The following is a 23,284-nucleotide window of genomic DNA, read 5'->3' on the forward strand; positions in this document are numbered from 1 at the left end:
TATTTCCATTAGTGTGGGATATGTGAAAAATGCTGTCTTTATCTTATGTGCTTCAAGAGTTTCAGGACTACTATCTGAAATAAAACACAGAATATTAAAAATTACAATTAAGTGCCTCAATGATCAGACAGTAGTCTAGTAAAATTAGAAAGAAATCAATACATAAGAAATTCTTATCCTCGGAGGAAATCCTCATTGCAGACTTTCAAAGTCGTACTTTCTTTAAGCAAGTTAATCTCCCAAATTAATTCACTTTTAAGATAGTTCTCTAACAGCACAGTTACACTGAAGGGTCACTGGGGCTTCACAAAGTATTTGTGCTTTTCAGCTACTATGTAGATGAAAAGGAAAAATGTTTAGCTGCTGCTTTTGTGGTTTTTTTTTTAACTTAGCATTACTGAATTTAAAAAATATACAGAACTCAAAGTTTCATTTACACCTGTTCAGAAAGCTTATCCACATCAATCTTTAAAAAAAACTTGGGTTTTTAAGAAGTTAACATTGGTTAAAGAAAGCAGCAACAAACCCAGGTACTATAGGGTATACAACCAACACAATCACTGTATGTCAGTCAGAAATCAAGAAAAATAAATTTCTATTTAATCACCTGCTTCTCAAAAAGTCAAGTGCTATAGCTTTTATCAGAATGTGCTATATTCTTCTCTCAAGCGACCACATTTCTATTTCAAAAAACTTAAACACTACTATTAACTTTAAGAAGTAGAAGTCTCTATTAATAATCAACAGATTCAAGACATTCTAATGTGTTTTAAAAGTAATGAATAACACTGAAATACATCAACATTTTGAAGAATTTTAGATGCTGGGTTTGTGTAATCTTTGACGCATACCAGTATGTTCATCTTAAACTTAGAAAGAGAATGATAATTGTTATATAGCCATTGCCAAATGTCAAATGGAAGGTAGTTGTTTTTTTTTAATGTAGTTCCACACATACAGCAATGTATGAAGATTCAGAGTGAACTACAGTTCTACAAATCAGAACACAAACTACTTTGTATTCAAATACATGTCAAATTCACTGTATTTCTGTATTTCAGAGTACTGAAATATTAGTATTAGTTAATTACAGCAAATACCCCATTTTATCAAAGATTTCTCATGGGAAAGATGCATCAAACCATTTGATTAAAAAAAAATCCATACCTCAATTTTAAAATGAGTTCAATGAAACTAAAACAATCAACAAAGTTATTCACGCTCTTTGTATTTGTGAATTTAAAATTTCTTTAGCAAATCAATGTCTATATGTAACAACATTTTAACTACCAAAACAAGAATTATCAATATAGAGACAGAAACATACATTACTATTAAAACATTAAGCGTTTGAAAACAATGCCTTAAAGATGTTTTACAGTTGGGAACAGCTACCAAAACATTTTAAGACATAAAAAATGTTTTCAGTAAATAGCAGCAGTACCTTCAATATTTTTGGATGGCTTGTATGCGTAATTTTTTACGATCATCTTGATGAGATTCATGCATTGTACAATAAACCGCTCAAATACAATTCCTTCACCAGCCTCTGTGAAAACATAGCTTACAGCAAACTCCAAGGACCTCTGAATCAAAGGGGTGAATGAAAAAGGATGTTGATCCAGGAAGTCCAAAAGCTAAAAATTAAGGAAGCAGAAGAGCAAGAAAGAAATCAAATCACTTTCTATGCAAGTCTTATATTAAAACGCTTTCATAAACTACTTAGCAAAAACAAGTGCTGATTTATATAAAATTACAGAAAAGTCAACACGGACAGGAAATTGGGAAGAGATCTGTATTAATAGTTAATGAAGCATTATTTTGCCCTGAAATTCTTAATTCATGTTCAAAGTTACCTCTTTTCAAGTTTAAGGAACAATATCTATTTTCAACTAGACCAGCTTGCTACCAACAGTATATAAAACTTATCAGCCACACCTAAAACTCTGAACATTTCAGCAGGTAATTTGTCCCTATTAGAAGTATTCTAAGTAATGGAGGTGTGAGGAAAATAACTTTTTACTCTTTTTTCTCCCCCTCCAAAGCAGTACAAGCGCATGCTTCTTCAGCTTAGCTTTTCCAGCAAGTGGTCTAGAACACACTGGTCGATTCCTTCAATCTCCTCTACTACTCCAAAAACGCCTGAGCCTAAATTCTTGTGTCTGAATTTCTAGAGGTGGTAAATTATCCATTAACAGAGAATGCTTTCTCTTCAGGTCTATGAAAAAAGATGCACATGCCTCCAATACTTCGCTTGTTAGTTCAAAGTAAGAAGTACTATGACAAAGACTAAAAATGTTGGCTCAGACCACCTTTAGTACAATCTTGGTGAAGCCAACCAGTGCCTCCCACTTCTGATAATTAGGCTGAATATTTAAGTAAGATCCATGGCCCCAAAATAGATATTGCAAACAATGGGAATTCTGTAGGTTTTATATCTTTTTAAAACAGCGCAACTGAAAATGCTAAAATTACCTTCCATTAATATATGCAATTAATGGTGTGCAGAATGAGCTGACAATACCAAATGCATTATATAATACAAAAGTCAAAAGGGGTAAGAGAGTTTGTTAATTTTCTTTCAAAAACCAAAAAATGGACTATTATTCAATAGAACTAAGAGGGCCTTAGAAATAACAATCTAAATGGGATGAAAACTTTCTCTCTTCTTTATTCACCAATATTGATAACAATGTTTTAGCAAAGCTTCCATAATTCTTTTTGAGCAAAATCCTAGCTAAACAATTTACTTATGGAAAGCATTTAGGTTTGTTTGAGCTAAGGAAATGTATTCTTTACTCCTGCAACTTACGTCAGCATAAGTAAACAGACACCCTTCTCTCCAGAAAAATTTTTAAAAAATCAATTTCATAAGAATTTTTAAGTTGCATTACCTTCCACTTCTTTAAAAAATGTGAAACATATTGGCTTTAAGGCACATACATAGTTGAATGGGGTCTGCTCCTCCACAACAGTAAAGTATACAGTAACTGAATGGAGAATTTACTTACCACTTTAGTGAACAGAATTATAGTCTTTTCTAAGCGATCTCTGCATACGTTTTCTGCTCTTATACTTCTACCTGTTAATCAGATATTTAACAACTATCATTTTTTCAGACTTTCCTTTTCTTTCTGGATAACTAAGTTTAGAAGAGTTAACACTGGACAACTTAGTAATTCCTGTAGTTCAGGAATTACATCAACCAGAAAAAAGTTCTATAGCAGAATAAATTCAAAATGAGTACTGAGGAAACAAACAAACAAAAAAAAAACCAACTTTCTCCCAGCTGCAGTGAAATCCACTGTAGCTGAGCAGAAGAAAACAGTTGGGACATCGTTACAGACAACACTGTGATAAAAGACTGTTAAAATAATGCAAGCCACTGCTAGCATAGACAAGAAGTAAAAAAGCACTGAAAATACAAAAATGCACTTTAATAAAATTATGATATATTCTTACTCCATATTACCACGTGCTTTTCTAGAAACACTACCTTAAAATTAATTTACTATGGACAGTGGAAGACATTCTGAATTTACAAAAAAAAAGATAAAGCCTTAATAAAGAAAGATAAAAACAAGAGGCATACAGGCAAAAATTATGATCTAATAAATGCAAACACTCATCTTGCAAGGTAGCTGGTTCTTGCTTTTGAAAACAAACTATTGATTAAAAAAATGGAAGTGGGAAGGTTCAGCTCAGTTCTTATCTTAGACCATTCAAACCCCATAGTCCTCATGTTCTAGGGGACGTGACAATCTCCGAGCTTCACAATGGGCTTCAATTCAGTGTATTAAAGATAGTTGCCTATCTTAGCAAAAATGAAAGAAGGGCCAGAAAGAGCATAACTGTAGTAAAATAGAAGGGGGAAACAGTTGCATGCAATGAAGCCTGCATTAAGAGCACAAAAAAGATATTTTATTCTGGCATTTAACACAGTGAGAGGCTCCATGTCTTCTAGAAAGGAGGCTCAGAGGCAAGGTCAGCACCCCTCACCAAAGTACAGGCTCCTGGGCTAAGTACATTCTTTTATATTAAAAAAAACAAAAACAAAAACAAAAACAAAAACAAACTTTCTACTCAGTTTAGACCTCTATTCTCAGAAAAAGTGTTGTTGAATCCTAAAAGAATGATCTGATAGCTTCAAATGAATGAATGAATAGCTTGCACCACATCTACTACAAGTGTACAAGCAAGAAAAGACGAGTTCAGATGCAAAACTGCCAAACACCTCCTTTTTTGCTTGCTTCAGGTAACTTCCCTGAAAAAGCACTAACACCTGCCGATTATGATTTTATTTTTGTTGACTGTGTTAATTTGTGGTTGCCTGCCTCAAACTACTCTTACAGTTATAAAGCAGAGACGGCTGAATGTAGTCTTTATTTCCAATTTAAAAGGTACAAAATATTTGGCAAACTCCAGGAAAAAGGGAAAACATAAAATTCTCCCCAAGAAGAAAACTCAGATGATATGGGGTTTAGTAGCACCTATGTATTTTAATATGGATACTTTGTGAATCCGTGGTTAAAGCTTTTACGTTTTTTTTCATTGGCATTATTGCACCAGTTTGGGTGGGGCTTTGTCTGGTGATGTAAGAGGACATTTTTACCACTCTTTTCTAACAGTTTCAGCAGCATTTAAAATAATAGCTTTGCACTTATAAAAAAATATCTTACACCTAAAACAATCATACTGATGATGCATTAAACTGTACTGTGTTTTCATCCCGCTTCAGATATTTAACAATCAAGACAAGGAAAAATATCCAGACACTTACTACACTCCAGAAACTGTTTTAGCCGTTCAAACACTGCATGTAGAAAACCCTGAAAAATATAGAAGTACATGTGTCTTTTAAAGATGAAGCTTATTTTGCACTGTATTATGAGAAGAAAGTTGAGTCAAACTGAAGTCAGTTCATATGGGTTATCAGCTCAGACATCACCATATCACTTTTAAGTGAACTAATTTATTATCTTAGACAAACAATTTCCTCACAAAACAATTAGATAGCTAGCAGGCTGAACGGCTGATCCAAACAGACCTTATTAGTACCATACAAACAGCATAGCAACCCGAAGAGAAGGAGCTATACATAAATATAGACGTATGTTTTACCATCTGCCTATCCAAATCCTTCCTGTTCTCAACTCCCTAACTTAGAATGTAAGTTGTAGGTATCTAATTCCATCAGCAAACCAGGCAGGTTTAGGGTTAAGGGAGATATTCAGCTTGCTTTCTTCTTTCTTTACTTTCCACACCCCCTAACCCCCACCACGGGCTGCATACCACAGGTTTTCATCTCAATCCGGCAAATTCTGTCAATAGAATTTGATAGGATAAATGCATCATTACATTCATCATCAAGTGAAAACATCCTCTTCAAACAACCAGGGTGAGTACACTTAAGACATCTTTCACTAAGCAACATGAGTGTTACTGTCATGTGACATGTACTTTGGAAGAAGTTTTAATTTTTTAAAAATCATGCTATTAGTGTCAAAATGTTTAGGATCTATAAGTTCTGAGGAAAGGACAACTCTGAGACCATGCTTCTGGATCTTCCTCTACATAAGACAAAAGCATACCTTTCTAAGATTTTTAAGCACAGATCTAACAGCACCTGAAATCACCACAAAAGATTTCTAATCTAGAACTAGGAAGAAATATATGTCACTTACCATCACCTCCACACTCTTATGAGGTTCTAAAAACCCATGGACTGTCAGTTTACGAAGCACTAAGGGAAAAGAAGATTCTTATGTAGATATCTCTCAGCTCTTGTTCCAACAGATTTCAGAGCATGATTACAATTACAGCTGCTGTGCCTTTCTTCCCATTCTCTACATTAAAAAATATGCTTAATTTTGGATACCTCAACCATACCTAACATGAATTTAATCTTGTTGAAATTACTTTAAAATTCAGTACATTATGTGTAAAATAATGAAGATAACTCTAAGAATTACAGAATCAAGGAGAATTCTGCAAAGCCAGTACGTATTCAATCTCTGAACAGTTCTGCAGAAAGAAAAATAGGGCCAAGGACAGTCAACTAGGGCCTACAGACCATCTTATGAATTTTATCTGGTTTATCACTGCCAGTAACCCAGACAAGCCACATGCTCACCTTCTGAAACAATTCAACACAGGTACCGTCTACACTCAAGTGCTGCACACAAACATCTCAAAGCAGCAAAGTACAGTAAGGATCTTAAGCACTTGAGCATCATCCTAATATCTAAACTGACTGCTAAGGCTACCTCTTCTCTGAATGCAAAGTGAATTTAACATAGAAAAATTCATAGCTCAGCTTCCTGAGTTAAGGGCCTATATAACAGCAGACGTCTATATAACAACACACATAAAACAGAGTCCTAGTATGTCCTTCACTCTCCACGCTTATCAGAATGGTACATATTGAGAAACAAGAATACCTTCTCCTCCTTTCATCTGAACAATCCTCCTTCTGCCTTGCTAAAGGTACAGGTAAAATAAACTAAGATTATTCGGTTTCCCAATGGGCATGGCTTTGTTAAAAAATGTAACTCTAACAAAGAAATCTCACTTGTTCAGTGTAAAGGAACTTATTTTACTTCTTATATTTAATAACATTCTACATTATTACCTTTCAATGACAGCAAAGTTCTTTCTAACGAGTTTATGGCTGCAGCTTCATCCCCTGTACAAACTTGTTGTAGGAATGTATCATTATGATGATTCCACAAGGAACATGCAAAGCTATAAATACCTGATGCAAGCTGCAAAAGGAAGAAAAACCAAAAATGTATTTGATTTCCTGAACTTGGTGATAGCATAATAAATTCTCAAATTTTAAAGGCCAGTTTAGACTGTTAAATTATTTCATCTGTCTTCTTGTTTATCATGAGCCACAGTGTTTCACTTCTTTGTTGTACCGATCCAAAGATGTTTTCCAGAAAATGTTATAAAAGACTCACCTGCTTCCATGACTACTTGGTCTATGACTCTACCACTTTAAAGACAACTACTTAGGCCTCTTTTTTTATCCAATTTTCATTAAGTACAGCTAGAGGTCTATAATATGTTACGACGCCTCAGAAAATCACCAGCTGTCCTCACCACCACCTCTCCCACAAGACTTAAACTGGTTATCTTACAGCACAGTTAATATCTGAAATCAGCTTACTCTGGGATGCAGTTAACCAACCACATGCCTATCTCTAATAAAAATAGTACTGAACAATGCCTACACTTTGCTTATAGCTGCAAACCCTGACTTTTAGCCTCAAATCACTCAAAATAGAGAATGACAAACAGCATCTAGCATTGAGCAAATCTCAAAGTTAATTTGCATTATAGTTTTCAAACAATGCTTACCTGATGAAAGGTATCTGAAGTATAAACAGAAGATAACTAATTTCTCACTTGATAGCTTCATAGTTAAGGAATTGCACTTAGTCTGCTACACATTATATTAGTGGAAACAAAAATCACATAAGACCTCTTTATTTGGTTCCTTTGACTAAGTAAAGGTAAGAGAGTAGCAACTCTTCATAATCATTCAATGACGAGATTGTGGAGTTGCAAAAACACATCACTGAATAATTATCAATAGTTCAAACCTACTCATGTTTTGGGAATTGACTTTTCATATTGAGGCAGGGGGAGCATGTCTTTTAAATAGAATACACTAGTACTAACCATAATGGCAAGCAGTACCAACTCAGATTAAAAAAAAAAGCAGCAATAGTAGTCCTAATAGTAGAATATACTCTGGATAAACTCATTTGCTTGTCTTCTGATCAGTGTACCTTAGTACTAAATAAATTTCAAACAAAAATTGCTTTAATAAACATCGGGGTGGCAGACCCACAAATACAGACAGTATCCACTAGAAGAACACAGTACATTTTTACACCTGAAGTCATTCAACTACAAATTATAATTTGTACGGCCTGAAGTCCTAGTGATGGGGCTAGGCTGCCTTAAATTCCTCTAGTTAGTAAAACAGGCACAGCATGTTGGTGGTTGTTAAAGCGAGAGAGTAATATGAAATATCTTCATAACTGAAAACTGTTCATGATGAATAGTAAAAGCAAAGATGGCAGACCTGCTTAATGTTAGATTTCATAGGCTGCCCATGATCACGAGGTTTCCTACTCAATATTCGTTTATGACCGTAATTCAAAGATTCAGCAATTTCCAAAGCAACAAAGAAGTCAGAACAATCATAAAAACCCTCACTGAAGTTCACCACAGAGACTAAACTGAATGGTGCATATCCAGTAGCAGAGAATGTTCCCAAAACCTTCTTGTACTTTATAGCAGCCCTCTAAAGAAAAGTGCTTCCAGTTTAAGATAGAAGTTATGCAGAACTTCACAGGTTCAGAAGAAAGTTTTTTAGATAAATTGTAAAAATATAATAGCATTCTTTCCAAACCGGGGCCAAGAAACAACAGAAACACTCAAAAGCATAATGACAAATGGATCAGGAGAAAAAAAACTGTAACCGATGTTCTCTCTGATTTGCAGTGAATTCCCTCGCTTCTCCAGTATGTGCCATATGACTACGTATTACTATTAAAAAAACCCCAAATACTACAGATTAACACATACAACCAATTTCTTCCTAGAAGTAGTAGTACTTTTTTTAGATAGAAAAAGAAAATTCACTGGTTTTACTTCCAAGAGCCACCATCCTCATTTAACAGACTAAGTCCAGAAAAACAAGCTCAGAAGAAAACAGATGTCTAGAAGCACATAACCAATGGTTTATAACCAGATACTAAACTTCTCCATTTCTATTAAAACAGCCAATTCTACCTTGACGATCATTAACATGGTTATAATCATAACTGCACTGTTCACCAGAAAGTCGAAGCTATAAAAAAAGCTGCATTTGCAAGTTATTGTATCACAATCCATACACCACCTAACATTTTTCTTTGTAAACCTCAGGTAACTGCGTTCGATATGGGGTGCCTTATCTGCAAGCACCATCATGTCATCACCAAGTAACATATTACATGAAAAACTTCCTAAGTATTTCCAAAGCTCTACTTAAAAAAACTGTTGAAACTGTAACTGCTTAGCTGACAGTATCAAGAAGTTTTGCAATTTGCTGCTTAAGCTTTTAAAACATTCAAATGGCTCCGTTCCGTAAGAAAGGGGTTTTGACTGCCTTAGAAAAGAAAAATGACACCTGACAGATGTGAATTCTACTGACCAGAAGACAGGAGTAGCAGACTTCTTAGTTGTCCAATTTTGCCATTATTAAAATAATTGAATCCTGTAACGCCAAATGCTCAGAAAATTTCCTTTTCTCACATAAAATTCAAAAAAACCTGGGAAAATATAAAGAATTCCCAGCCCAGTGAAACTGGATGCACTGAAATTCTTCATTCATGTCAAATCACGTGACAGAGGAACTCTGGAAAGCCATGATTTAAGCATAAAGAGCCCGCTTAAAGAGTACACTTACTAAAATGAAATTTCAATGATTTTGACAAGATACGAAAAATTTTTATAAACCTTTCTTCTCATATCTGAAGTTGTCTCATTCTACAAATGAAAGAATGTGCAAAAAATATATCACGCTGGAAAAATGGCATTCCAGAAGGAAAAAGTTCACACAAACTTGATGGGTTTCTTGGAAACGCAAAAATTGCTGAAGATAACTTAGCTCTTTTTGAACCTGGTAAAATGGCGGAAATGCAGCAAAGGTACTGCTGGACACGACAACTTTAGCAACAAATACTGGACTTTACTACTTATAAACTCCTTTCTGACCCTCTATTGAGAGGGTATGGGTTTGGCTATTTTATGAAAGTTGGACTTTGGCATCAGGTTTTGAGGTTTTTTGCTATATCCGTGAGCATTAAGAATATTTTCAGCTGTATAAACAGCATCTTGACTTAGGAGAGCTCTAGAAAAGAAGCCATTATCTTGCTTGCCCTTTATTGCTTTGGAATTACTATCTGTGAATATACCAAAATCTGTATCGTTCAATTATCCAATTCATGTATAATGGCCTAAAAAATTTCAAAACAGAAACAATTATTTCCTATGCAGAGATTATATTCATCCATACCTATACATGGCAGAGAGAGAAAACACTGTTCCTTTTCACACATATCTCACAGCAACATTTCACTGTTTCAGTCATGTCCTACTGCAAGAGCCAACCTTCCATTCATCAGACTCCTGATGACTAAAATTTCACCTTAATGATTACACAGCTAGAAAATCTTTTCTACATAGATAAACAGGTAAATCTTCAGAAAGAGCCTTCACTACCTGCTCTCTAATATTCTTTAAGATGGAGGAATGAAATAAAATTTTGAAAATTCAAGTGTAACATGTTTGGAAAAGGTGTTTAAACTCACTAAATGCAGTTAACTGTACTACATCGTGGTCTAACTCTAAATGCGATCGGAGATGCAACAGCCTACAGCCAAAGGTAAATCTATGTTCTAATCAACGTGTTCTTACAATGGAAAATGTAAGCTACATGAGACAAAATCTGGCATTTGCATTCACATCTTGCCTTTTAACTACCCTGGAGAAAGAAGTTGATCTGCAAAAACCCAAAACACACTCCCACTGATGATAAAAGCTAAAAACACTGTCATATGGAAGCCTAAAACCCAGTATTTTTTAAAGACCATACTGAATTATGAATCCAGATAACACTTCCAAAAACACTGCAAATTCATGTATTATAAGATCTGCTGTACAGCATGATAACGTAAGGCTGACTGTGTTGTGGATGAAGCTCTGCTTCTTAAGACAAGTTATTACAACAACAGTCAACCAGCACGAAAAATTAATAAATGTCTCAAAAATATTTCACCTCCAAACTAACTTCCAGTTATTTCATATTGAACACATACCCATCAAAGCGAGGGCACTTCTGATTCAAAGGCAGACATCAAAACCAGCATACCTGCCGTTACTGCACTGCTAGCTAACCACAGGAAGTGACAAGCACATTCCACACACGGTTTGCAGGCTCTACTTACATCATAGAAAAGCTTCCTATCTGCAGCAAGCCGTTTGGATGCCAGGGTCTTTGTAACATGATAAAAGGTGAGTAGCGCTCTGTGTTGTCGAAGATCATCCTGGACCTTCACAGATTCTAGAAGAGTGGGTATAAGTTCTGGCCATTGCCTCGGGCAGTCCACCCTGGCAACTTTAGCAATCAGTACAGAGATCTGAGTTGCTATCTGCAAAAAAAGCAAAACAAAACACAGATCCACAAACTCAAAGATCATTTAGGAAATGCACAATGCAGAAATTAACAGCCAAATACAACCCAAATCACAAAAACCTAGTACAGATTGCCAGATTTTCCTGTGTTTTATCTCAAACTATTTTCAAATTTAATGAATGCAAATGAACATGGAGGAAAAAAAGTCTTATGTTTCTAGTAAATACTTACATAAAATGCTAAGCTAGCTACTGTGTTTAAATGATATAAAGACTTCCACATTTATTTGTTCTAGAAATGGCATAAATTTAGAAATGGATGTTTGGGAACTATTTTTGATTACTGATCATTTCTACTGCTTTGTACAAACAAGCATAGTCTAATGAATATGTATTACCCTTATTTCTGCTATACTTGAGTTTCAGCCTTTAGGCAGAGACATTCCTTTCCCCCAGGTGCATGTACATATACTATAAGCCATGGTCCTGTCCCAGAGGCTGAAACTGAGACTCTCACCTGCTCCAGATCCTCGTAACACAAGCCAGGGGCATCTACATCACCCGCACCATCTGACTTTGGTGGCTGGTGACAGATCCCACTCACACCAATCTTGCCAATAGCTGGCAGCAAGTCCTTGCAGCACGCACACGCAACACACATTGAGATTACACAGAAACACAGTTAAGGAATTAAATCAAAAGACAGGACAGAGAGTGGTGATTAGGCGCAGAGTTGTTCAAGACTTGGGACTAACTAGCCATGTTTTACACATGACTGACCCTTTTTATATCCTTTTTCTGACTATTTCCCACTTTGCTGCTCCACAAATCCCTTCCACTAAACATTCCTTAACAAATTTTCTGTAGTTTCTAACAATCCCACCTCAAAAATCCAAAAACTTCTATGTTCTTGTTTCTCCATTCTTATCCTGTTTGCATTGAAAAGGTCCTTGATTTGATTAATGAAGCAGATGCTCTCACCCTCAACATACCATTAGAACAACCACCACACGTCCAGCCTAGGGAAGAAGTAACCCTCTTACACTATCAAAAGGGACCCAAGCAACTTCCAGGCATGAGAGTGAATAGCCAAAAATAGCCTTTACTGATGCACTAGCTGTTTCATCTGAAGTCTGACCACCCGACAATACACATTCCTACACACTTGATTAGGGAGAAGAATTGCTTCAGAAATTGATGTTGACATTTGCAAGGAATAGTTGGGATTATTCTCAAATGATGTTGTCTCCATATGTGATACATGAAGCAACCTCCCCAGGGATGCCAAGAATACTTTTTCCTTGAGGACTGGCTTTTTCAGTGAAAAAAAAAAAATCTCTTGTCATACATTTCAAGGGGTATTTTGTTCCTCTGTTCCCTCCATATGGTAAATATATTCAGAGGGCATGTAAATTATACTTCCAGCATATGGTATGTTCTGTTTTTCTTCTCCCCCTCCTCTGAAGTCAGCTCTTACCATCACATCTCAATACTATGTCTAGTCTTTACATTTTGGTGGTGTTTTTTTCTTTTTATAAACACAAGGGTCATAGAATTTTTCTATCTTCAATGATGTAAAAAGCACAAGCAGAAAGCACAAGATAGCAACTGTGTTATGAAGTATCTACAAGTTGAAAAGAGCATTCATCGAGAACACAAGATGTCAAAACTCAGGTGTGCCTCTGAAAGGAAACCTCAAGATACATACAACACAGATTGGCAAACAAGGGAGAAAGAAGAGAACACAGATTCTGTAAATATATTTAAATATCAACAATTGTTAGGGCAAACATTTAGGAGCAGGCTGTTGGCACAAAATAAAATAAAATCCCCCAAATCTTAAAAGACTACATCCCAAAAATATCATAAGGGCACACAAATAAAAACGTAAAGCTGTTAGTCTTTAAAACGTTGGTTTAAAAGGTTCTAATCTCAGCCTGCAACTACAGCCTCAGAACTGCGGAACTGTTCATTAGCAGTCAAATTTATTACTATAAAATATACCATACTATTGTCTTAGCAGGCAAACTGATTAAATACTAATGGAGGTATGGAAAAATTCTTGATAAAATGTTCTAATTGTTTTATGTACAATGCAGTTAACATTAGGTATTTAGAAATGTAAATACGCAAAAATCACTTCAAAATCAGAAGTTTGATAAATTTTATATTACCTAGTAGAAGCATAATGGACACACACTTTATGGTCCAACATGACATACATTTCATAGTTCTTTTTGGGTGAAATAAAGAAACAAGTAATATTTGGACACATTTTTTACATTGAAACTACACCTGCACTACAAATTTAAAGATATTTTCTATGTTTACCTGCATTTTTAAAAATTGCATTGGAAAGGAAACCTTTAAATTTCAGTCAATATTGTCATTGCACAAAGGTCTTCTACAAAGAATAATTACACTTAGTTTGCTATATTGATCTAATCCTACAAATAACATTAATCCCATCAAGGAATCCTGAAAAGTTGAAACTGAACTGTCTGCAGAATGGAAGTTTGTTCGCTATACTTTTTCTTTTTAATCTTTACCTTATGCAAATAATTTCTATTTTTCTTGAAAACGTTCTTTAAGAAACAGCTTAAAATATTAGCAAATAATTCCTTGCAGAATCTCGTAATTACATGAGCACGAATAAGTTAGCACAAGGAAGTCTGATTCATCTATCATATGCATATTCTGAGCCCTTAATATTAACTCTATACCAAATTTAACAATAAATCCATATTCTAATCAAAACAGTAGCTTAAAATTAGTCACTGTGTAAGACAAGGCTGTATCATACTGAGGCTTTATTATGCCTATTAATTAAATTAATTAATGCTGTGACTAGGCATGTGACAGCAATTCTGCTTAGGTAGGTTTATACAGCAGCATTCTCAACAGCTCATTACTGCTACGACACCTTGTATGGTACACTTCCTTGTATGGCTGTACTGGAAGTCAGATCAAAGAACAGATTCAGCTGAGAAAGAAAGAGAAGATAACATTCTTTCCTAAGTGATTTTTGAGAGACAGCTATTCCCGGAACCATTTCACCAAATAGTTGCAGAAAAGGCAAGGGAAAACAAACTGCCACTGCAGCAAAAAACAGAGACAAAACATGCTTTTTCCAACTTAAATGTTTCTATGTTCAATAAATCATGATCTATGGAAAAATACATCACTTCAACATAAAGATCTGTCTAGAAGGTAACATGTAAATTGCAAGTTTTCAATTTTATTATTATTATTAAACACTTTGTAAAAGGAGAAACCAAATTACATACCAATACAAGCATTTGCTGGGAGAGTAATAATGGTTCACCACTAACCTGATTCACTGGCTCGTTAAAGTTGGTGATAAGTCCAGCACGCAATGTTGTTTTTTCTTCTTCAGAAAGAGCGCTGTCAAGATATATTTATTAGAATATTATTTAATTTTCAATAAAAGCATACTAGTTCATATTTAGCATTCTTTTCTTACTATTAATAGACACAGGAGTTAAATTATAATTTCCATTTCTGCATCTGTGTTTGACTGGATGAAGGTTATTTTTATGAACCATTTTCCTGAAACTAATGTATTTCAGTTTGATAAGCTATCAATAGAACATCTCTATCTCAAAGGTATTAAAAAAGAGGGAACAGGGAAACAGACAGGTATTTGAGACCTTTTAACCTCAGGTTTTGATGTGACCTTTGCAAAAACAAATGACAAGAGAACATTTGCAGAGTAAGGTACCCGGATATATTACGAAAATAACAGAAAACTGTACAAACTATAAAATTGTTCTTAATTATTATGCAGTTATTACAATGGAGATTGATGATTCAAGCATGTCTGTGTATACTAGAGAATAGCAACAAAAAGGTTCCCAGTATAAGGCCATCACGGTATCCAACAACAGCTCTTTTTGCAAAATAATCCTCTTCTACTACAAATCTGTTTCTATCGGAAGGTCATATAGCTATGCCTGAAAATACGGATCTTCTAAAAATTAAATCTTTGAGTGAAAAATATATTAATATAGTGGTCAAAAATGCAGGGAAAATTATTAAGAAGCATAAACTTTAAGACATAAAGGTGAATTTTCATTTAAGTGCAGCTTTACGCTATCTTTATATGTCCTTTTAAGCGACCTCTATCAGTTTAAGACTACAAGTTACAGTATCATAAACTCCTGTACTACTTCAAACTTCATATGACCCACATGATTTTCTTTTAAGTTCCAGGCAGGAAACATAACAAACTGCTTTTAAAAATGCTTTGTTGGTATTTATAGAGTATGCAGTCAGAAAAAAACCCACCACAACCACTTTCATTTACTGGTAGCACCTAGAAAGTTGTTTCTCATACATAAAAAAGCTTAAGTTACCACATGAGGTTTTTCAGATGAAACTCTCATCTAACATTGCAGTGATTTAGAAGCATGCATGCATCACATCTCAGTGTAGTCTAGCAGCTGGAAATTAAGAAGATTAAACACACCAACACAGCCACTTCCTTCTGACTGACCATAGGCACAGATACTGACCTACTAGTTTTATAAAGAGATTTAAAGTTATGCCTAAAGGACCCTAAAACACAACTTTTACACGAATCTCAACAAATACTGAAGATTAATCTCACATATAATAAAAAGGATTTACCCTAAGATCAAACATTTGCAACAATACTCTAGCTTTCTCTTTTTTTTCAACAGAACACAAGTACTCACTACTTCTAAATCAAAAACTTATCATTCCCAGTACAAAAAGAGACAATTTATTGTTTCACTGGTGACTCAGAACTGCACACTGTCTTATTTTCAAAGGTAATTTACAGCAGTCAGGAACCACATTTAAATTACATTTTATCAAAACTTAATTTTATGTAAAAATACATTAAAGCCTAAATTATACCTAAAAATATTTTGGATCAAGTTTGCAAAGATTTCTGCAACAGTAGAAGTTTTTCTGCAGGGAACTAATTCAGTTATTACTCTAAAGCCACAGATGACATTTTAGGGAAATAAATTAATTTTTTTCGATATAAAATTGCAGTATATAATTTCCACACAGAGGCATACTCTAAGTGGTTTCTAACTTGAAAGCTACTGTAAATACAATTAAGAAATCTAATCTCAATTAAATGTAACTTGTAAAGTAATTCACTTTCAGGGATTACAGAGAGCACCTAAAATTTGGTGCCTACTATACTATTTCATTTACCTTGTCTGTGATCCCATGAGGCCCCTTGCTTTAATTACTTCTCATAATTTTAGTAATAATATCACATGCATATTCCAAAAGCAGCAAGCATTCAATTCGTTACTACAGCAAAAAATGCTGTAATTAAGCTTTTGCCACTATAAATAAAATAAAGGAAAAGAAATAAATCCACAAGGATGACTGTCTAAAATACAGCAGCTTATGACAAGCAAAGCTGCCAAAGAGCAATGAAAAGAAAACAATCTGAAGAAACAGTGTGGTCACAAGTGTCACACTGCATGATGCGACTGGGTCCCCAGCAGTTCCCCAGAGAGGAATCACCGTTTGGATAATACAGCAGTGACACCTGCTGGGGACCAGACTCCGACACACGCCCATCCCTGAGCTGTGGGTTCACAGCCACAGCCTCTTTATCTGCCTTTAGCACACTGCAAGGCTCACAACTCCATGCAAAAGTTACAGGCAGGCTAAAAGATAGGAAGAATGTGGTTGATTCAACGGGCTACTTCCCTTCAGGACAGATTTACACCAAATCAAAAAGTAAAACAAGCTCTTCTACAGATGAACTTCTAAGTATTCACATTGAGGTTTTTCACAAATTTAAATCTTGACATTTCTGATCCTTTTCTGTGTTTGTGGTATGGGGAAACGTGTATCCAAGTATTTAAACATTTTGGTACTTTTTAAAAGAAGTCTATTATTTAATAAACCAGAAATCCCAATCTGAAGAGTTATTTATAGTTATCATTCAAATAAATAAAAACATGGATAGAAAAGTATTACTAAAGTTGCCAAAACTGTAACCAAATTGGAGAACAAAGTCCACAAAAGACAAGGTTTAGCAGTAATGACCCGTAAAATTAAGAATATGTTCAAGACAAGGAACACTCCTTGTCCTAATAACACTGAAACAGAAAAGCCATTTCTGAAGACAACAAAAAACACGTACAAAATCATAAAGCAAGACCACCTTTTGAGAAGGCTGACAATGAATTTCAAAAAATAGGCAAACCCATGCCTGAGAAGAGGCTGCAACAACCCTAGGCTCTTCCCCACTGCAATCTGGAGGGCTGCCTGAGCCCTGAGAAAGCAGGAAGGAGAAAGTTCATAGGCCCAGTTCTAAATATCTCTCTCACTGGAAAATGCTGCTTTAAGACCAGGGAAAACGGATAATAAGCGGAATGAAGAGGACAGACAGCAACCATGAACATGTGAAAAGACCGAAGCATTTCAGAAGGATCTTTTATCCTAAAAAAAGCCAACCTGTTTGTATGCACTGTTCTCTTGCTACGTATTTCAGTAGAATCAAACATTCAGCTACTGTACAGTCCAAAGAACTCAGGCCCTCTGCATTTTCCTGCTTTCTAGTGTTAGCAGCTGAGAAAACACGGAATGCTCAGCAGAAGGAGGGTAAAGCTAGTCCTGCTTGATTCAACTGAAAATAATTTCAGCACACTTGTACAATAGTGCTGGGAAAGTTCTTGGAGTTTGAAAGTTTTCCACAAGGACATAAATATTCAAGGGAAGAAGTTCTAAAAGAAATCATGTTGAGCTTTGATTTACCAAGGAATTAAAGCTATCCAAATATTTTATCTGTCTGCAAGAACTCTCCTCCGATTCTCCTAAGTCTTCAAGCTACCTGTCAAATTTCAGCTACGTTGGGCGAAGAACAGAAATGTCAATGGTACGGTTTTTTCAATCAGCTTTTGTGAGAACCAACAGCTGAATAAAGACCTGAGTTAGCACCCTACTGAGAAAAACACATGTATAAAAGCCAGTCCTTTCCTTCAAGAGGCAGCAGAACTAGTCACCTCCATATCCAACATCTGCTCTACCAAACAGGCTGAGTACATCAGAACAACTTTTGAGGTACTACCAGGAATGGACATGGGACAGTGAGCTTATCTGAGAGACAAGATGAAAGACGAGAATTTTGCATGGACAACAAAAAATGCAGCCTATACAATGGAACCTTCAAAAACACTGAAATTAGAAATGGGGAAAAACACGAGTTGTAGCGGAAATTTAATACAGATTTACCACATAGTTATATAGCTATACAGATACAGATTATCTTGATAGATACTACATATAGATTTATATGGAATCTTTAACAATAGCCAAATAGTTATCTAATTTTTTAATCACATTAAATTTGCAGCAGGAAAAGTAATTGAAAGATTGTTATTAAATTTTTACGTTAGTTCAAACAATAAAATTGTAGCCATTATTTCCACAGAAAATGAACCATGTTTTTTCACCAGAAGTACTACTAATATCTAAAAATATTAACAAATTGCAACAATAGATTTTAATTGCTTCAAATAATGTTTGCTAAGTACCAGCAAAGCAGGCATTATACCTTGTCACTTTAACCAGAAATATCAAAGATATATGCCATCTTCCAAGCAAAAAACGGTGCTTTCCTCTCACATAAGAGAACTCAAATGCTTGAAGATGTTTCACAATTGTATACTAACCCACACACACAAAAACTTCAGTCCTTTAACATAATAATGAAGGAGAACTACACTATTTAAATGCAGAATTTCACTTCTCCCTCTATTGGCAGATGTTTGGAAAAGCTTAAAATAGAAGACAGAATACACTACACTATCTCAAAGAACTCAATGAAAACCACGCCATACTCTGTGAACTAGCTTAGATTCACGATCCATAAAAACTGGACCTGGAATTCCAATTTACACCCTACACAACCTGACAGTGATGTCTCACCTGTTTATATCACCAGCATTTAAGAGACAGACTGAAAACAGTGAAGGAAAATTGAAACTGTTTTTGAAATTACAAATATGTTTTAAAGAAAAGGGAAAAGACTTCACACAGAACACTGAGAAGTATATAATTTGGTAGGTATTAAAAATTATAATGACACTGTTTGTAACTTCTGAGTAAATCGTGTGGTGCTCAAGAATACTGGTTAGACTTTTAGCTTCTTTGGAGAACTTTTTGTCACTCATTATCAGAACCCACATGTGAGAACAACAAAAAAAGAGCAGAACGTGCTATCATGATAGCTACTGTCTCTTTCTCATGTACACATTCAATATTCATCATGAATCAGCTGAAGTGAAATGTCTCCCTAAAAACCTCTCTGCCACTATCAGGAAGTCCAGGTGTTAATGCTATAATACTTCTGACATCACTTGAAACAGCCTTCTATTGTGGTCTTGGAAAGCAAAACACGAACAGAGTTATAAGATGTAATATAATCCATGGTTCATTAGAACCAAAAAATGGTTCGTTAATGAGTCCTAACACTGAAACATTTTATAAATTTCACCAAGAATTCTAAATTAATTTCTATCAACCAAGAAATTCTCTCTTTTCCTGTTCGGCAAGTGTAACAAAACCTACTGTAGAAAGTTAAGCAGAAGAAAATCATAACTTACTGTGGTGCAACCCGTCTCCAGTAGCGATCAATTCCATTTTTAAAGTACAGCACAGCTAACCATCTGACATTCACATCCAGGCTATGATTTGTAAAGATATTCTGTTTAAAAAAAAAAAAGATTAAATAAAAAAACTGCTCAACACACCAAACAGGCTAGAAATTGTACCAACACACCCACTGGCATACGAATAAATACATATATTTTGGTATGTACACGAGTATATAAAATACATTAGTCAGAATTGCACAGACAAGTTCAATGCTCCAAAAAATGTGTAAAACATTGATTTTTAAAGACTAAAAAAATGTTTATCGCTAGCCCTAATACTTGATTTATTAAAAAAACCCAACACATAGAGCACATCTATTTTCAGGTGGCTAGGCAGGGAATAAAGGCTAATAATTAATAGCACCAGCCAGTTATTACACTCTTTAATGCAGCAGCTTGCAGAACTCTGTGGCACTGCACAATACAGAATAATTTCTTATTCTAGTCTTTTATTCAAATGTTTTCACTATGAAGTCAAATCTTAACCTTCTCTCAAACTTTCTGTAATAGTGACAGTGTTCTAGATACAATGGCCAACCCAAGAAAATCCTCACAAACATCAGTCACTAGCAAGCACAGACTTACACGATGAAAGTATCAACTCCAAAACTAGCAACCTTTAGAAAAACATCAGTAAGGTTGTAGTCCACTGATAAACACCACAGAACATGAAAATGATCTGTATGCAATATATCTTACTTTCCTGAATGTCATACAGGAAGAGGGATTGAATCTCTGAATGACTTGATGTTTCCCAAATGCAACTTAAGTATTTCACAATACAAGGAGGAAACTTTGAACACCCACTTTAGCCTCACCCATGAAAAGTGTTGCAAAACAAATGCATCATGGAAAAAGAAAACTACGTATTCTGAAACACTCATTATGCCTTCAAATTACCACTCCTCTCCTTGCTAAAATATTTATCAGAAGCAAAATATTAATCAGAAGCAAATACTTATCAAAATACCATACATCTAGAGTGGGCCTAGATGAGAAATGTACAAAAAGCCACCGTATCTACACAAGAACAAACAAAACCTCTCTGTATTCTCTTTATCTATATATGAACTTCCTAAAAGTATTTCAAATAACACACTAATGCTGTGGTAGAAACAAAAGAAATGAAGCTAAACAATACATAAACTGACACAACTGGTAAAGAACAGAAATTCTTCTCAAAAACAGCTACTCCATCTCTGACTTTTCAGCTCCTTTCTTCAAAAGAGAGGTACATAATACCTTCAAGAGAAGCACAGAAACTGATGTTAAGTCCAGTACGTAATAAAGTTGTAGGTTCAAAGATGCTTATTTCATGGTTCATAATAATTTTCTCTATCCTGATCATTCCAGAGGCAAATGCATCTAATGGTAAGTCATTGTATTACTTCCTACATCCCCCAGAGATTAACTGTCTTACCAGCTCTCCACAACAATCTCTTGCTTCCTCCGGCTTCTCTGATCTACCAAGAAGGTGCCAACTATCTTCTCTCCCAGGAACCCCCCCATCATACTCAAGTTAAACAAAGAACCAGATTCTCTACTTCTGTTTAGTTTGATAGATTATTGTTTGTATTTCACACTTCATTAAAGGCTGAAGTGTTCCCAAACAGGGCTACTTAACCAAATTAAAAAACCCAATAGCATTTGATCCTTTCGAACTCTGTGCTTTCGGCTCTTACATTTAAAACTAACTCACATCAACTTCAACAATGACTGTGAGTGCTCAACTTGTCCACAACCTGAGATGTAAAGTCTTGCAGCAAACATACAAAAAATGAAGAATGCCCAGTCAGTGGCAATTACTGCTTTTTCCTATCAGGATCATTTATCATTACAGACACACTATGGCAAAGGCAGTGGCTAAAATGTCATCTGACAGCTTAAAAGTCAGATTTGCTTTTATCTCTTTCCTTAAATTCCCTAACTTGCCTTCAACTTTCTAAACAAATTGAACAGAGGGTCTACAGAGAACAGAACACATCAGCTGACAACTCTGAATGTTTGTAGGAAAAGCAGTTTATCTGCGTTTTTAAGACTATTATAAATATATGCATAAGAATCACAGATTAACAACACAACTTCTGACTGTATTCTCTGAAACAGGTTGGGTCTCCTTTGACAATACTTCCATCACCTTACACCACATTAAGGCATCTATTTCACCAATGGTTGTAGTATCTTTAGAAGTATCCACTTTATCCACAATTTCCCATTTCCTACCAGCCTGGTCAGCTGATCATCCCGGGAGTCCCTCTCCACTGACAAGAAGGAAAGCGACCCCAGCTGGGTATCAAACTAAGTGCAGTCAGAAGCACAGGGAAAGTTCTGTCAAACGCTCATAATGCACCACCTCCACAATAAAGAAAAGGTGGATACTGCCTTGGTATATAGAAGCATCCCTGCCTCATGGGTTAGTAAAGGTAATTTCTCTGACAAGGGTCCTCGTGGCTTCCTAGTATCTACAATCTACAACAGGTCAACAACAGATTTAGCCCTACAGCCCACCTCCTCATGCTGTTAGAAGCTGGATTCCCTCCTTCTCCTGAATGCCTGGGAAAAGATCCTGCTTTGAGACACACTGATGGCAATGCCTACCACAGCACAGCCTAAGGATATTAGTAGCTGGACCATGATGACTTGAGGCATCTCTCAGCCAGAGGTCATGGTTCAACATTACTCTAGCGAGCCACACTCAAAACTACCCAATGTTTATTTAATAGCACTTTTCCATCTTACCAACAACACTGAATAAAAACCTGGCTGCGTCTCCCACTGCTTCAGTTGCTCCTCAGCTGGCTTCAGCACTGCAGTATCTTGACTAGTAGCTTGAGTCAAGACTTGCAAAACAATAGTGCTAGCACTATTGAGATCCATGAAAATCTGAGAACATTTAAAAAGGAGGAAAAACACTTCAGAAAAAAAGACAGCAAATACAGGCAGGTATTTTCCATTCATATTACCAAAACACCCCATGCTAATTTTTCATTAGACTACACTATTTAAGAGTGCATTACACCCACTCACAAGCAGTGTCAAAGCACAGTGATGAAACTGTTCTGCTTTCAGAAATCTCTCAGCAGAAAAAGCAATCATTAAGCCTATCGTTACAAGCATATTTACTACATTTGAGGAATTACAGGAAATACTTTGATTTTGTACCAGTTACCTCTCCTGTGAAGCAAAGGACACGAAGAGCAAAACCACAACTAGGGATGACTTCACCTATAGGCAGAGTAAATCATGAGGTGTCTGAAAGAAACAAAGGTGCAGAGTATTAACATTTTCATATTTTCTGAATAGTTTTTCCACAAAAGAGAAAATTACCCATTTCAAATAGTTAACTTTTAAAATTCAAATTGACCTACATATTTTATATCAATTAAAAGAGGATGAATTCTAGTTTTGCAATTAGA

At 35.4% G+C, this 23,284-nt stretch overlaps 1 protein-coding gene across 1 annotated transcript in view; it reads right to left on the reverse strand.

Moving 5' to 3' along the window:
• Positions 1-22,745, reverse strand: part of IPO11 (importin 11) — a 77,216-nt gene extending 54,471 nt beyond the window's left edge. The window contains exons 1-10 of the mRNA XM_010134049.1: positions 22,608-22,745; positions 19,818-19,918; positions 14,526-14,598; positions 11,007-11,210; positions 6,632-6,764; positions 5,685-5,743; positions 4,781-4,829; positions 3,012-3,082; positions 1,445-1,637; positions 3-74 (exon numbers count right to left, since the gene is read on the reverse strand). Of these exons, the coding sequence (XP_010132351.1) occupies positions 3-74; positions 1,445-1,637; positions 3,012-3,082; positions 4,781-4,829; positions 5,685-5,743; positions 6,632-6,764; positions 11,007-11,210; positions 14,526-14,598; positions 19,818-19,918; positions 22,608-22,745 (1,093 nt within the window). The remainder of the gene's footprint in view (positions 1-2; positions 75-1,444; positions 1,638-3,011; positions 3,083-4,780; positions 4,830-5,684; positions 5,744-6,631; positions 6,765-11,006; positions 11,211-14,525; positions 14,599-19,817; positions 19,919-22,607) is intronic.
• Between the last annotated feature and the right edge of the window lie 539 nt (positions 22,746-23,284).

The sequence above is a fragment of the Buceros rhinoceros genome, unplaced genomic scaffold (genome assembly GCF_000710305.1).
Source record: "Buceros rhinoceros silvestris isolate BGI_N320 unplaced genomic scaffold, ASM71030v1 scaffold5304, whole genome shotgun sequence".
Lineage (NCBI taxonomy): Eukaryota > Metazoa > Chordata > Aves > Bucerotiformes > Bucerotidae > Buceros > Buceros rhinoceros.